The sequence below is a fragment of the Aegilops tauschii genome, chromosome 3, assembly GCF_002575655.3.
Source record: "Aegilops tauschii subsp. strangulata cultivar AL8/78 chromosome 3, Aet v6.0, whole genome shotgun sequence".
Lineage (NCBI taxonomy): Eukaryota > Viridiplantae > Streptophyta > Magnoliopsida > Poales > Poaceae > Aegilops > Aegilops tauschii.
Genome location: NC_053037.3, coordinates 558,567,332 through 558,579,818, shown reverse-complemented (window position 1 = coordinate 558,579,818; position 12,487 = coordinate 558,567,332). Strand labels below are relative to the sequence as shown.

General features: G+C 39.7%; 1 protein-coding gene and 2 long non-coding RNA genes across 3 annotated transcripts; 2 read left to right on the top strand and 1 right to left on the bottom strand.

The window, feature by feature from the left end:
- The first annotated feature begins 2,799 nt into the window (after positions 1-2,799).
- LOC109757156 (uncharacterized) lies at positions 2,800-7,440 on the top strand. Its single transcript, XR_002231466.4, has 4 exons — positions 2,800-3,096; positions 3,202-3,291; positions 5,416-5,641; positions 7,306-7,440. It is a non-coding gene; the product is annotated as an uncharacterized lncRNA (long non-coding RNA).
- Positions 3,777-8,899, bottom strand: LOC109757000 (potassium transporter 5). Its single transcript, XM_020315850.2, has 9 exons — positions 8,666-8,899; positions 7,981-8,203; positions 7,354-7,602; positions 6,988-7,038; positions 6,621-6,881; positions 6,402-6,454; positions 6,038-6,152; positions 5,693-5,947; positions 3,777-5,124 (listed from the first exon to the last, which is right to left on the bottom strand). Exons 1-9 carry the CDS (start codon positions 8,834-8,836, stop codon positions 4,145-4,147), a joined length of 2,358 nt encoding a protein of 785 aa, XP_020171439.1. The 5' UTR covers positions 8,837-8,899; the 3' UTR covers positions 3,777-4,144.
- Positions 8,705-10,391, top strand: LOC120976969 (uncharacterized). Its single transcript, XR_005773720.1, has 3 exons — positions 8,705-8,843; positions 8,916-9,239; positions 9,589-10,391. It is a non-coding gene; the product is annotated as an uncharacterized lncRNA (long non-coding RNA).
- The last annotated feature ends 2,096 nt before the right edge of the window (positions 10,392-12,487 follow it).

Below are 12,487 nucleotides of genomic sequence, written 5' to 3'. Positions count from 1 at the left end.
ATAAACCTATTTTATAAGAAATGTGGTGAAATATATTTAGTGAAATGATTGAAATCAATTTTTATATGAGTGAAATATCAGTTTCGCAAGCGCGCAGTGAAATTAGTTTTGAAATATATCTTTTGTAATGGGTGGACAAGGTTTTTTTAAAACAAGTGAAACATAGTTTTTTCAATTTAGTGAGTGTAATGTGTTTTCTGAATGAATGAAATCTATCTTTTCGTAAATGAGTGTAATGTGTTTTCTAAAATGAGTGAAATCTATCATTTGTAAATGATTGTAATGTGTTTTCTGAATCTAGTGAAATGTGAAACTGATTGGAAGGTTTTCCGAAATTAGATAAATGTGAAACTGACTGAAATGCTTTCTCTAAAATAGGTGAAATGGTAAAGTTCAAACTAGCCAAAGTGCATCCAAGATTGATCTAGTTTTAAATGTCTTGTCGCGCTGAATTAAAAAATATAAAAAAAATTCAAAACTGGATATTTAGTTCAAAAGTTATCAACCTTTTAAAATGTGGCATGAAAAATAAAATGCAAGTATTTAGTATGTGCATGCAGCTCGTTCATCTGCTTTCTCTCTCTCTCACCCTGCCACCTGACAAAAGGTACTGATGTGGACCCGTCCAACCTTGTATATGTGTTTGTATAAGATTCGTATTGCTAAAAAGGAGAAACAAAAGCATAGTGGGGTCTACCAGCCACACCAATCTCAAAGCACCATTTGTGGTAGATTCTCCACCGGTAGAAAAACTTATTCGAGTTTCTTAAGGCCTCGTTTCGTAGAGCTGGATTGGGGAGGTTTGAGGAGGTGGGATTTCAGGGGATTGGTTGAATCCCTTCCTTCTACCCAATCCCCTCAAAACCCCTTGACTCCCCAAAACCTCTTCATCTACAATCCTATTTGTTTAAAATTTCTGTTTGATAGACAAGTTTTGTCATATTCACATAACATGATGTAGAACAACGGCGGAGCTATGTGCACTTCTGGGGGGCTGTGCCCCCCCCCCCCCCCCCACCCCCAAAAGATTAGTGAAAACACTGAAGATTTTTTCTTCTAGGGGCTAAGATTAAAGGAAAAAGTAGTCATTAGCCCCCCCAACAGCCATATTTCCTTCTCTGCCCCCCTGTTGTTCTCGCTAGCTCTGCCACTGATGTAGAACATTTAAAAATCCAATCTTTCACAGCAACAACAGTTCAACACAGCACAACATAATTTCGCAACAAATAGAATGCAGCACAAGTACTTCCGGAATAGCTCAAGATTAGTTATACTTTTGCAGACAAATATATCCATCTTTTGGTGTCGTTATCATCTAGCTTTGAGAACCTGAGAGGAATTTATCCATCCAACTTGTTTATTGTTGCTTCTTTTGGTGCTTGAGAACCTGATGAAACAAAAAGAGATGAATATTAGAGTGCCTTCAGAAAAACTGTTACAACAAATAGCTTTGTTAGATAAACATTAGTTCTATTTACAAAGGGAGTAAAATGTAACTTAATGCTAAAGAAGGGACAAAATGGAAGACTGTGCCGTGGATCAACCCTGAACAGGCTAACATGTTGTTGTAGAATGTAACTTATTTTTTGTATAGATATGCGTGTATAGCATCATTTCTTCCCTGGGGTAACAAACTCCTCTCTCTTCTTTTAATTACCTTGATTGATAGCAACTATACAAAATGGGATATTGCGAAAAGCACGGCCGGCACCTTGTTTGCCTATTTGGCAACCTTTGAACATCTACAGCCGGATACAACAAATCCAACCTCTCACTCCATGGACAGTGATCGGTCACATTCAAATAATCTCTTCCACATCCAGATACCTCAATTAAGAAACCTCAAATTCATACTATTACATGCAACGTGAAATCCACTCTAAGCGGATCTCGTCCGGCTCCGCCGCGGCCATGTCCACCGGCCGACTATGCCCCTCGAAGTGTTGCTCCGATCGCCGGTGAGGTAGAGTAGGACATGGGACACGCACCGGCTCATGGGACTCAAGGCGCCGCCGTCTCCCATGCCCTACTCTTCCTCGTCAGAGTCCGGAGCCCTGATGGTGCCGGTCGACGTGAGGTCGATGATGGATATGTTGTGGGAGGAGCCGCCGACGTCCACCACTTTGTTTCTTTTACGATTGCCATTCTTTTGCATTGGTTTCTTTGGTTTTCTATTTTCTTTGTTTTCATTTCTTGCTTTTATTGGGTTTCTTTGTTTTTCTATTTTCAGCGGTTTCTTTTTTGCCCAACACATGTAAACTTTTTTCAGTGCACATTCGACATTTTTCGTGTACATTAGAAAAAAAATTATATACATGTTTAGCATTTTGAAAAACATGATTAATATTTTTCGAAAAACTTGTATTTTTTACCTTTATTTTTTCTATACACATTGAACATTTTTTTGTATATGTCTAATACATTATTTAATATTTTTTAAATACAAGATTAACATTTTTTAAATACACGATCAACATTTTCTATACACATTTAGCATTTGCAAATTTTTGATCAACATTTTTCAAATATAATATTAAAAAAATTCTAATATATCATCAATACTTTTTTATATACACATTATATATTTTTCAAATGCTTTATTAATATTTTTGAAATATTTGTGTAATATTTTTACAAATCCTTGATTAAAAAAGTTAAATACATGATCAACTTTGTTCACACATATTTTATATTTTTGTATACATGAGAAACACTTTCTATATGCACATTTGACATTCTCAAATGCTTGCTTAATATTTTTTCAAATATTTTATGTAAAGTGTTTTTTGTAATAGATTTATTTAGAATATTTGAAAGTATAGACAAAAGTTAAGAAAACGAGGAGAAAACAACAAAATAATGAGGCTGTGGCCTCTCGCGCCTTGGGCCGGCTCATCTCGCGAGGCTTCCCTACGTCTCGCACTAATCGAGATATAGTGTCGCGCACAGGAGCAACCTCAAAAAAAGAAAAAGAAAAAAAGGCGCCACACGAGCACCGGCGATTGGCTGGTGGCTCCTCGCCGCCATGGCGCCATCTCTCGGTGGCCGGATCCTCCCTCGCGGCGGCGCTGGCGCGTGCTTGGCTCCTGACCAGCGGTCTCTTCTCCTCACCCGCCGTCCTTGACTCGTTTCCCCTTTTCATCCGTTCCAACTTCCAACGCTGACCCAAGCATCCTTTCCTTGCGAATTATCGCATAACAGGATGAATGGAGTGGCGGACTGGTGGCAAGTGGAAGCAGCGATCGGTCTCTATATGCTTGTGGATTCGCCCAGGTGGACTGGAATGCATAGGTACGGATACGATCTCGCAGTATTTGCTTCCAGCGACAAATGCCTCCGAGATGTTTGATGGAATGCCTGCCGGGACCTCTTCCCAACTTCGTGGGCTATTTGGGATGGATTCACGTCGAATTAGTTCTGTGCACAAATCCGATGCTTTCTTGTACTCGTATCTCACGGTCTCCCCTGCTGATTTCGGACCTCAGATCAAGCAGGGTGATAATTTTTTGACTTGTTTGTTGAGAAGATAATGCCTGGTCATAATTGATGCACATTTATTTAATCCACACTTGGGCCTGTATATTTCTTACAATCACACAGTCGGTAGGAGGATACAGGATACTGGTAGTCTGGTACAGTAGCTCAAATGCGCAATTAGTTCTTCCTCATTTTGTCATGTTTGGCAAATCTGCTGCCTTGCATCAGAAATAGAGGCGTTCGATGTGCCAAGTGCTGGGCCACATACAATTCGTAACATGTTAATAAACAATTCGAGATGAATGCACACAAGTCATACTTTATTATTTGTTTAACTTTTGCCGGTAGGTTACAATCTTTGTGTACAACTGCACATACTAAGATTTTGAGTTTTCCACAATAAGGCAAAGAGTTGGCCAAACTAGGGGTTTGACAGCTATGCATACTTACTGCTAACAAACACTTATACAGTAGAATTTCCCTAACAAAAAAAATATTATATGGTAAATACATATTGCATGTACTGTAGTTTCACCACTTGTACGCATAAAATCTCTCCATCCTCTGCTGTTCAGTCAAGGAGGCTGTTCCTCTGCATATCCTTTCTGCACTTGGTACTGAGAAAACTGAAGCTATTGTCAATTTGATCAATCCACTGAGCATCTCTCTAGATCTCGTATGTCATTCCCACCCGCAGCAGCCTGTTATGAGGGACACATGTGATCTTCTCTGGTTGCCTGAAGTTCTTCCTCATGAAATTGTAGGCGTAGTCAACTATTATTTTCTTCACCAAACCGGCATTTTGCTCCGCCACCACATTAGTTTCTCCCAGCAGATGGACAACACCATCATCCATCCCTCTCTGAATAAACTCTATCTCATCCATTAACCCGTTCACTGGGCTAGCAGTGATTCCATCTAAAAACCTTTTCGGCAACCTTGCATCTTGAACTTCAATAGAAGGCTCCATTGCATCTCCTGATTCTTCGAATGCATTATCTTCTCCTTCAAGGGAATGACTACTTTCGCTGTAGAGTGATTCTTGATGGATGAATTGCTTCAAGTTCCCAATAAGCAAGTTCTCGAACTCTCTTGGATCTTCTACTTTATTGTTGTAACCATAGCGCACCACACATCGGAATACCCTGTATTCTCTTGGCTCCACGTATCGGAAGAGGAACCGCTCATTTGTTTCTATATTGCTGATTGGTAAGTACTTTATTGAGGTAATCACAAGAACTGAATGGATGGAAGGTACTTTTTCTACCAAATGGGGCAGTATGGGTGGGATTCCTTGCACAAGCTCAGAGTACAGAACGCCTATTCCTGGCAACCTAGCAAGATTTCTCCTTGTTGCCAAATCTGCCACATAGTTGTTTGACACTTTGTTCTTGAGCTCGTATTTGTACCGATGAACATGAACATAGTGCCATGTGCCCATTATAAGCATCAAAATTGCTGCAAAACCTAGTGGCAAGTAGCCACCTTCTACAAATTTGTAGAATGCTGAGGATAAGTACACGAGCTCTGCGCCGCCAAATATTATTGGAAAGAGTGCAATCCACAGCAGACTTGTCTTCCATATCATGGCCATTACCAGTGTGACTAGAAGTGTTGTTATGAACATCACAAAGACGACAGCGATACCTGCATATATGATGATTAAATTATTATCATAAAACTGATACATTATTACTGAAAGTAACAAAGTGAATTTCGAATGTGGATAATACTTGTTAGTTGTTACTTCTTTGATTTTATAAGAATAAGTTGGCAGGTCATGATGCCATTGGAATTTGGAAGAATGTACCAATCTGTTATATTTTCATTAATTGATCATGCTATGCAGACATTATCACATCTTACATACAAACTTTTATATTCTTGCTGAATTCCATAATTATCATATGATGATTTCACTCTTTCTGGATTTGGCAGCTTAAGCAGCAATGGCAATATAGCATATTAGCGAGTAACGGACTACTTGCCGACAATCTGGGCAAATAGATGAGGGAACACATGATGTTATGAGCAACTTCAGTGCATCTATGTTTATATTGAAATTTGAGGTGAAGACTGTTTAAGAGAAGTTGCATGAAACAGTTGTGTAAGGGAATAATAGAAGCATGAGATATCTCAATCTTATAGCAGAAATTATCTTCAGGTAATGAATAATTTACAACTTTCTTTATATAGAGTTGAGGATTTTTCTTACCATATGCATTGCCAATCTTGTCTGTAGTTTGGAAAATAGCTGTCACAGCTACACATAAGATCATTAATGCATAGTTGATCTCAGGGATGTAGACCTGCCCATGATACTTTTTTGAGGTGTGAGTGACACGAACCCGTGGAAAGCAACCAAGAACTTGGGACTGAGCAATGATTGCAAAGGCACCAGAAATCATAGCTTGGCTTGCAATTATAGCAGCAGCCACGGCCACCACAAATGTTGGCCAATATAATGGACCTGTGACAAAATAAATGAGTTTGTTGTTAAATATTAATCTTTAAGTGCCTAATTCATTCCATTTCTTAGCTGATCCTCTTATGATCTCACCTGGGATTGATTTGTAGAATGTATCTGCAACATCTTCAGGGTGGATGCGAAGATATGCAGCCTGTCCCATGTAAGCAAGCAATACTGATGGGAGCAGAACTGCAGAAAAGCCAATCTGCATTGCAATAAAATTTATATTAATTGTCTAAGTGGAGTAAATGGAAAAGCATGAATAAAATTAATTACAAATTCATTGATCGAGGAAAGTATTTTTTCATAATACTGTTTTATATAACTCAAAAGGATTTATTTTCCATAAGCATGACTGCACAGGGTTTATTCCCTCTCCAGCCACCCTTTCTGTGCACGCACTCAAAATCAAAATAATGAAAAGGCTAATTATTCAGATGAGTTGCTTGATTACCTGAATTGCTCTCACATTGAAGTGACCAAGGTCAGCAAACATTGCTTCGGTTCCTATTCCACAAAAGACACAATATCCATTTTCAAGACTTTTGAATAAATAAGGAACATTTATTCTTTTTTCAAGATCAATGCAGCATCTTGTGGGCCTATTCTATTAGTTGACATCTTAGGGTGATCAATTGCAAAGTTCTGTATTGAACTCATGACATGAAAATACCTGTAATGCATAAGATAACACCTCCAAGCGAAATCCAGCCGTCCTTCCCATTTCTTTGGAAATATTCCACTATGTATTGTGGGTTGAATGCTTTCAGAATTCCAGTATCATGTTTGATCAAATTATAAATTCCAATGCCGGCAATTAAGATGAACCATATAAAGATTACTGGGCCAAATGTGTAACCAACTTTGTCTGTGCCAAAGCGCTGGACAAGAAAGAGGGCGATCAGAATGCCGATTGCGATGCCAGCAATTTGTCCTGTTGATGAGATCAAAAGAGTCAAATAAAACTGGCACCCTAAGATAGTGACATGGACGTATCTTTCGCTGCTAAACAGAGGGATGCATCCTAATGATCGGTATACCTTGAGTTAACGACTTTGCTGATTGCTTGATTCCCGTAACTGCACTAAGCACTGCAACATAGTAAAATGCCAAAAAACTTTGTTAGTTAAGCTGAAAGCAATCATGCTTATAAATATATTACACTGCAAATTGGGCGTTTTGTCTTCTAGCAGAACAATAAGTTGCTTTAATACTATAATCTGAATGGTAATTTCTCTGTTTCATATTTTATCCTTAATAATGTTTAGCATGAGCATGTGTTCAATTAGTTCATAAAGTAGATATGACACATTATTTGTTCAAGTGTCCACATGTTTTAACTATCCGTTGCATGGCAGGTTATTTTATACTGACGGAGATGAGCTTAAGAAAGAAAGGATGATCACCTGAAATACATGGAGTTAGCACACCGTCACCAATAACCATTGATGTTGCTAGAATTGTCACTAGGAAAAGTATGACCTTAAATTTCGGGCTGTTTTCCATCTTTTCCTTAATCCAATGAGCCCGCTTGACACGATTCGTAGGGGACTCTAACTTGTAGTGAGAGACTGTTGCATCTTCAGCCTGCTGGTTTGGTATCAAGCTAATCCTAGCATACCGAGATATCAAGGAATAAAGTGCAAATGTTCCGCCTACAAAGGTTGTGAATTCATAAGACATGACAAACTCTCACATGAACAAAATATTGTTTGCATGCATATGGTCTTTTAAGTACTTATCACATGTTTTGGATTTTCCTTTATGGACCTAAGTGCTTAATGCTCAGACCCTAGCACTTTTAATGATTCTTAGTACCCTATAAGATGCTGTCTAAACCTATGCAGTGGGATTGTGGGAATATTTATGCTACTATTTATTTTCTATGCTTTGCTCCTATGGCCATTCGCTTCTTTATATTTTTTAACAGAAACACTGGCTGTCTAATCAGCACAATATTTTCTAATTTTTAAAAGTCTTCTCTGTAAACATGCAATTTCTGTCAAGAAGATAACTGGAAGGTATTTACTTACCATCGCCGTTGTCATTAGCTCTCAAGACAATGAAACAATATTTCATCAATGGAAGGAGAAGTACAGTATAGATTATCAAGGACATGACACCAAGGAGGTCATCTGTGTCCTTGATCCCACCAGTAAAGGTGCTGGAGAACACATAGAGGGGTGAAGTTCCCATGTCCCCATAAACCACACCTAGGCTCTGGAAGGCCAAGTGCAGTGTCGTCGCCCAGCCAACCTGCTTTGCGGTAAGAAAGAGAACAAAATCAGTCAGATTGCAAATACTACATTCACCTCAAGGACAGCAGCTTATTAATATGCTTAGTTGTTTGATTATGCAAGCTTATAAGATGCTAAAGTAGCTAATTAATATGTTGGGTTGTTTGGTTATGCAAACTCATGATGCTAAAGCAGCTGATATGTTTAGTTGCTTCACATAAGTGATAAGTCTACCATGATGGGATGACATCATAAAACATTAGTTACTTTTAGCAGCCTTCCTTGACAAAACTGTGCTGTCTGTAATGTTACAAGTGCAGACTGTTATCTTTCTTTGTGAATTTTTGTTTGCTGTTTTATGAGGAACAGAGGAAGTACCCATCATAACAGGAATCGAGATGGATGCAGTTCCCTTGCTTATATACTGTAAGAAAATGAAGATATCTGTCGAACCGAGGAAGAGAGCAAGGGAAGAACAGACCTTGGCTGCATAGCTGTGGCCACCAGGAATCTTCCCGGCCTCCATATGCAGGGAGTCGAACCTCTGCAGCCTCCTTGGCGGCGACGGCGGCACCTTCACCGATGCAAACGCAGAGCCCGCAGCACCCCCTTCGGCAGCTCCATTGCCGTTTGCCTTCAGAGGCTCAGCCATCGTCAAGGTACGATGATGATCTCTCTCTCACTCTTACCGGCCTCCTGTGTTATTGTTTAACAATGACTTGCTTTTATAGGCACACACCGGGTGGGCCCAGGCATGACAACAGGTTCGTTACTTTTCTTTGCAATCGCGTGTGATACTGTGATCCGAACTTGTCTGTGGTGCTGGGGTATGAACGTGGGATCCTCGTGCTGCAACCAACAGACTTCTCACTGAATGCTGGTGAAGTCAAATATTGTTATCGTTCGCTTTAGTCGGTCTCACCGGAGCCGTCTTTCTACGGCGCAGTTGGGAATCTTGTGATCTTGAACAGTAAGCTAACCAGGGAAGGTGGCTACGGGGGATGGCACGGTGACTTTTCTGCACGAGCTTCTCTTGTCACCTGTGACTTGTGAGCGTAAGTGCCAACTTTGTTTCAGACTTTCAGTACCTGTTTATCTCTGCTTACTTCGTGACAATTGGAAGAATTTGTTTTCTAGCATCATCTCAATGTTGAATATGGTTAGAAAGTTAGGAAATGGCCACTTAGATGGACATCATGAAGTAACCACAGTGTCTCAGATGAAAATAAAGCGGTATAAACACAGATTTAACTGTTCATTGAACTCTGTAATTAATTAGCATATCTGCTGTAATATTTTTATTTTCAGCAAAAAAAACATCTGTTTTAAGTTTTAGCAACATGCTTGCACTGCATTAGCAAATGTTTTACTGTTCTTCTAAGCCTAATTTGGCGACCCATTTAGGAGAGACGTCTCAACCAGAAGCCAGCCACGCGTGTCAGTCATCTCGCCATCAGACCCGTCAAGGGCTTTGAACAGTGTGTAACAGACGGCCCAAATCGGCAGCCAAAACGATTGACCGCCGGTGCCGTGCGTCCGACTCGAGCAGCCATTCTAGGCGAGCGGAAGATGACAAGGCAACAGCAGGCCCGCCCGGTGGTTTCAACTACCTTTCATGCGATGCGATTCTCCCAAGGCGGAAGGCGGGCTTGACCGGATGCACTGACTGACCATGTATCATGTACGCATGCTTTCTCGCGCACGCAGGATCTTCCCGGAGAACGGTCGTCCTTGATGGTGGCATCAAGTGATAGGCCACTTGCCTCACCAAAGCGGCCTAGCTCTTTTGACCGCATGCATGCACATGCGCGTGATCTGATCACATCACAGAGGTACTCTCTTTATCGATTGTCACTCGGCTTTGGCCGCTTCTCCTCCTGCCAAAACTTTCCAGGCTTAGTCTCTAGTGCGTGTCACGCGGGCGGTAGATTAGAGGGAGCAAGTAAACGCCGCAACATCACTGCTGCTGCTATGTTCCACTGCCGCTCTGCCAGCGTAGCTAGTATGTACTAGGTTTTAGTGGTTCATTGGGATGGTAATCAAGTGTACGCGTGAATCTTTCACTTCGATATTTCAGTGGTAAATACATCGTTTTTCAATTTGCTTTTGTAAGGATTGTTTGGCGGTTTCTTGAATGAAAACAGATGAGGGGGGCGCTGGCTGTTTCGATACAAAATTCAACAAGTAAAAATCTTTCTCTTGCTGAATTTTACTTGCCGATGGGCATTTATTTTGCTGGAAAAATCTCATGACGCGATGATCAATGAATGAATGCTCAAAATGCTTTGCTTGGCGGGTTCTTCTTCTTGGTGTTTCGTCACGTATGTATTCAATGACGGCGTGTGTATGATGCCATAGTGGCTATACAGGTTGCGATCATCCTATCCCGCTACAGCCATCTTCCTTGAATCTTGACCCGTCGCCCCACCCCCACTAGCCACTCCCTTGTGAATTGCGATCAAGGAAAGGGTTTTTTTTTCTTTACAATTAATCAAGGAAAGGCCGAAATCATTAGTTGGGACTTAGGGGTACCCCTTCCGAAGATCGCTCCCACCTTCTCTAGTGGTGACAATGACAAGTGGCATACTGTATGTCATTTTACCCGTTTTCGTATATTTGCTTTTTTCAAAAATGTTTTATCTCTTGAACCATGTGTCCAAATCACAAACTGTTTTCATCATTGGATTTCTTGCGTCAAGATCTTTGAAACTAGATCTCATGTTAGTAGGCTTCGATGATTTTTTTTCAAGAATAAAAATAAATAAAAAGAAAAACAGAACACAAAGGCATAGTTGTGCTTTTCCCATTTTTCGAAAAGCACAATGAACGTAAGCTCAGATTTCCCATTTTTCAAGAAGCACAATTGTGCTTCTCGCGAAAGTACAACTTGTGTTTTTCCCTTTTCAAAAAGTACAGCTCTGTTTTTCCTTATTTTCGGGAAGAACAACGGTGCTTCTCGCGAAAGTACAGCTTGTGTTTTTCCCTTTTCAAAAAGTACAGTTGTGTCTTTCCTTATTTCCGGAAAGCACAACTGTGCTTCTCACGGGAGCACAACTTGTGCTTTTCCCATTTCAAAAAACATGATTGAACTTTTTGTGAAAGCATAGGCTGTGATTTTTGCAAAAGCACTGTTGTGTTTTTCCAGTAGCCACGCACTCGGCTGGCCACTAACTTCGCTTGTTCACTGTCTCCTGGTCCCTCGGTTTAGTGTTGACTGGTCGCAGGTAAACGGTTAGCCAATGAGTTTTGGGAAAAGCAAAAAAACCAAGAAAAAATTTCACGGATCTAAAAAAAAAGTTTACCAATGTAGAAAAAGTTCCCGAATTTCGGAAACAAGTTTGCAAATTCAAAAAAAATTCACCGGTTTAAAAATACTTCAGTAATTCAGAAAAAGTTCATGGTGATTTTAAAAATAAAAGTTCAAGGTTTGAAATAATATCATCAATTTTGCAAAAAAAAAATCAAGAATTTTAAAAAAGTTCAAGGATTTGAAAAAAAATCATCGCTTTTGGAAACAAATCATGCATTTGAAAAAAATTCGTTGATTTTTAAAAACATATCACGGTTTCTGAAAAAAGATCACTAGAAAAAGTTCACGGATTTGAAATAATTTCATCATTTTTACAAAAAAAATCCTAATTTGGATAGAGTTCATCTATTTCGAAAAATAAGTCCACAGTCTTTAAAAAGCTCACAAAGTTTCGAAAAAAAGTCCACTACTTCTCAAAAAAAAGTTCACTATTTTGTCATGAAAACTGAAAAAGTTCACGGATTTGAAAAAAAATTCATAAAATTTTGGAAAAAATCACAAAGTTGAAAAAGATTTGCAAATTTAAAAAAATAAAATTTTCAAAATTTAACGCATTTGATAAGATCAGAGAAAGGAAAAACATAAGAGAAAAAATCTGAAGAAAATAGAACAAACACTGGTTCAAAAAAAAAATAACGGAAGCTTCCCAAAACAAGACTACGAGCTTCTGGAAGCTTTCAAAAATCGGGAGGCATCTTCTTCTCACGTGAGCAAACGCTTGATAGGCATTATTCTTGAAGGAAGGGAGTGGGTGTGCGCTGGTTTCCTAGATTGTTGTAAATGGCGCTTAAGGCACCAAATAGACATCACTTTCTCTTTATGATCAACGAAGCCCAAATGGGCCTATTAGGCAGCACTTTCGTTGAAAAGCATTTAGCACACTGCCAAGCCCACTAAATGAGTACTTCAGTGGGCCACTATTTGCGGCACATCCTATTCGATGGGTATGGAACACATACTTCCCCACCGCTAGTTTTCGTAGTTGGGCCTGCC

What these genes read in the sequence shown, in the direction of transcription:
- LOC109757000 (XM_020315850.2), bottom strand. Translation starts at nt 8,836, where the DNA reads ATGGCTGAGCCTCTGAAGGCAAACGGCAATGGAGCTGCCGAAGGGGGT. An exon ending in TGTTATCTTATGCATTACAG is followed by an intron (nt 6,455 to 6,620) that starts GTATTTTCATGT and finishes TTTGTGGAATAG; the next exon opens with GAACCGAAGCAATGTTTGCT. An exon ending in ATTCTACAAATCAATCCCAG is followed by an intron (nt 5,948 to 6,037) that starts GTGAGATCATAA and finishes ATTTTGTCACAG; the next exon opens with GTCCATTATATTGGCCAACA.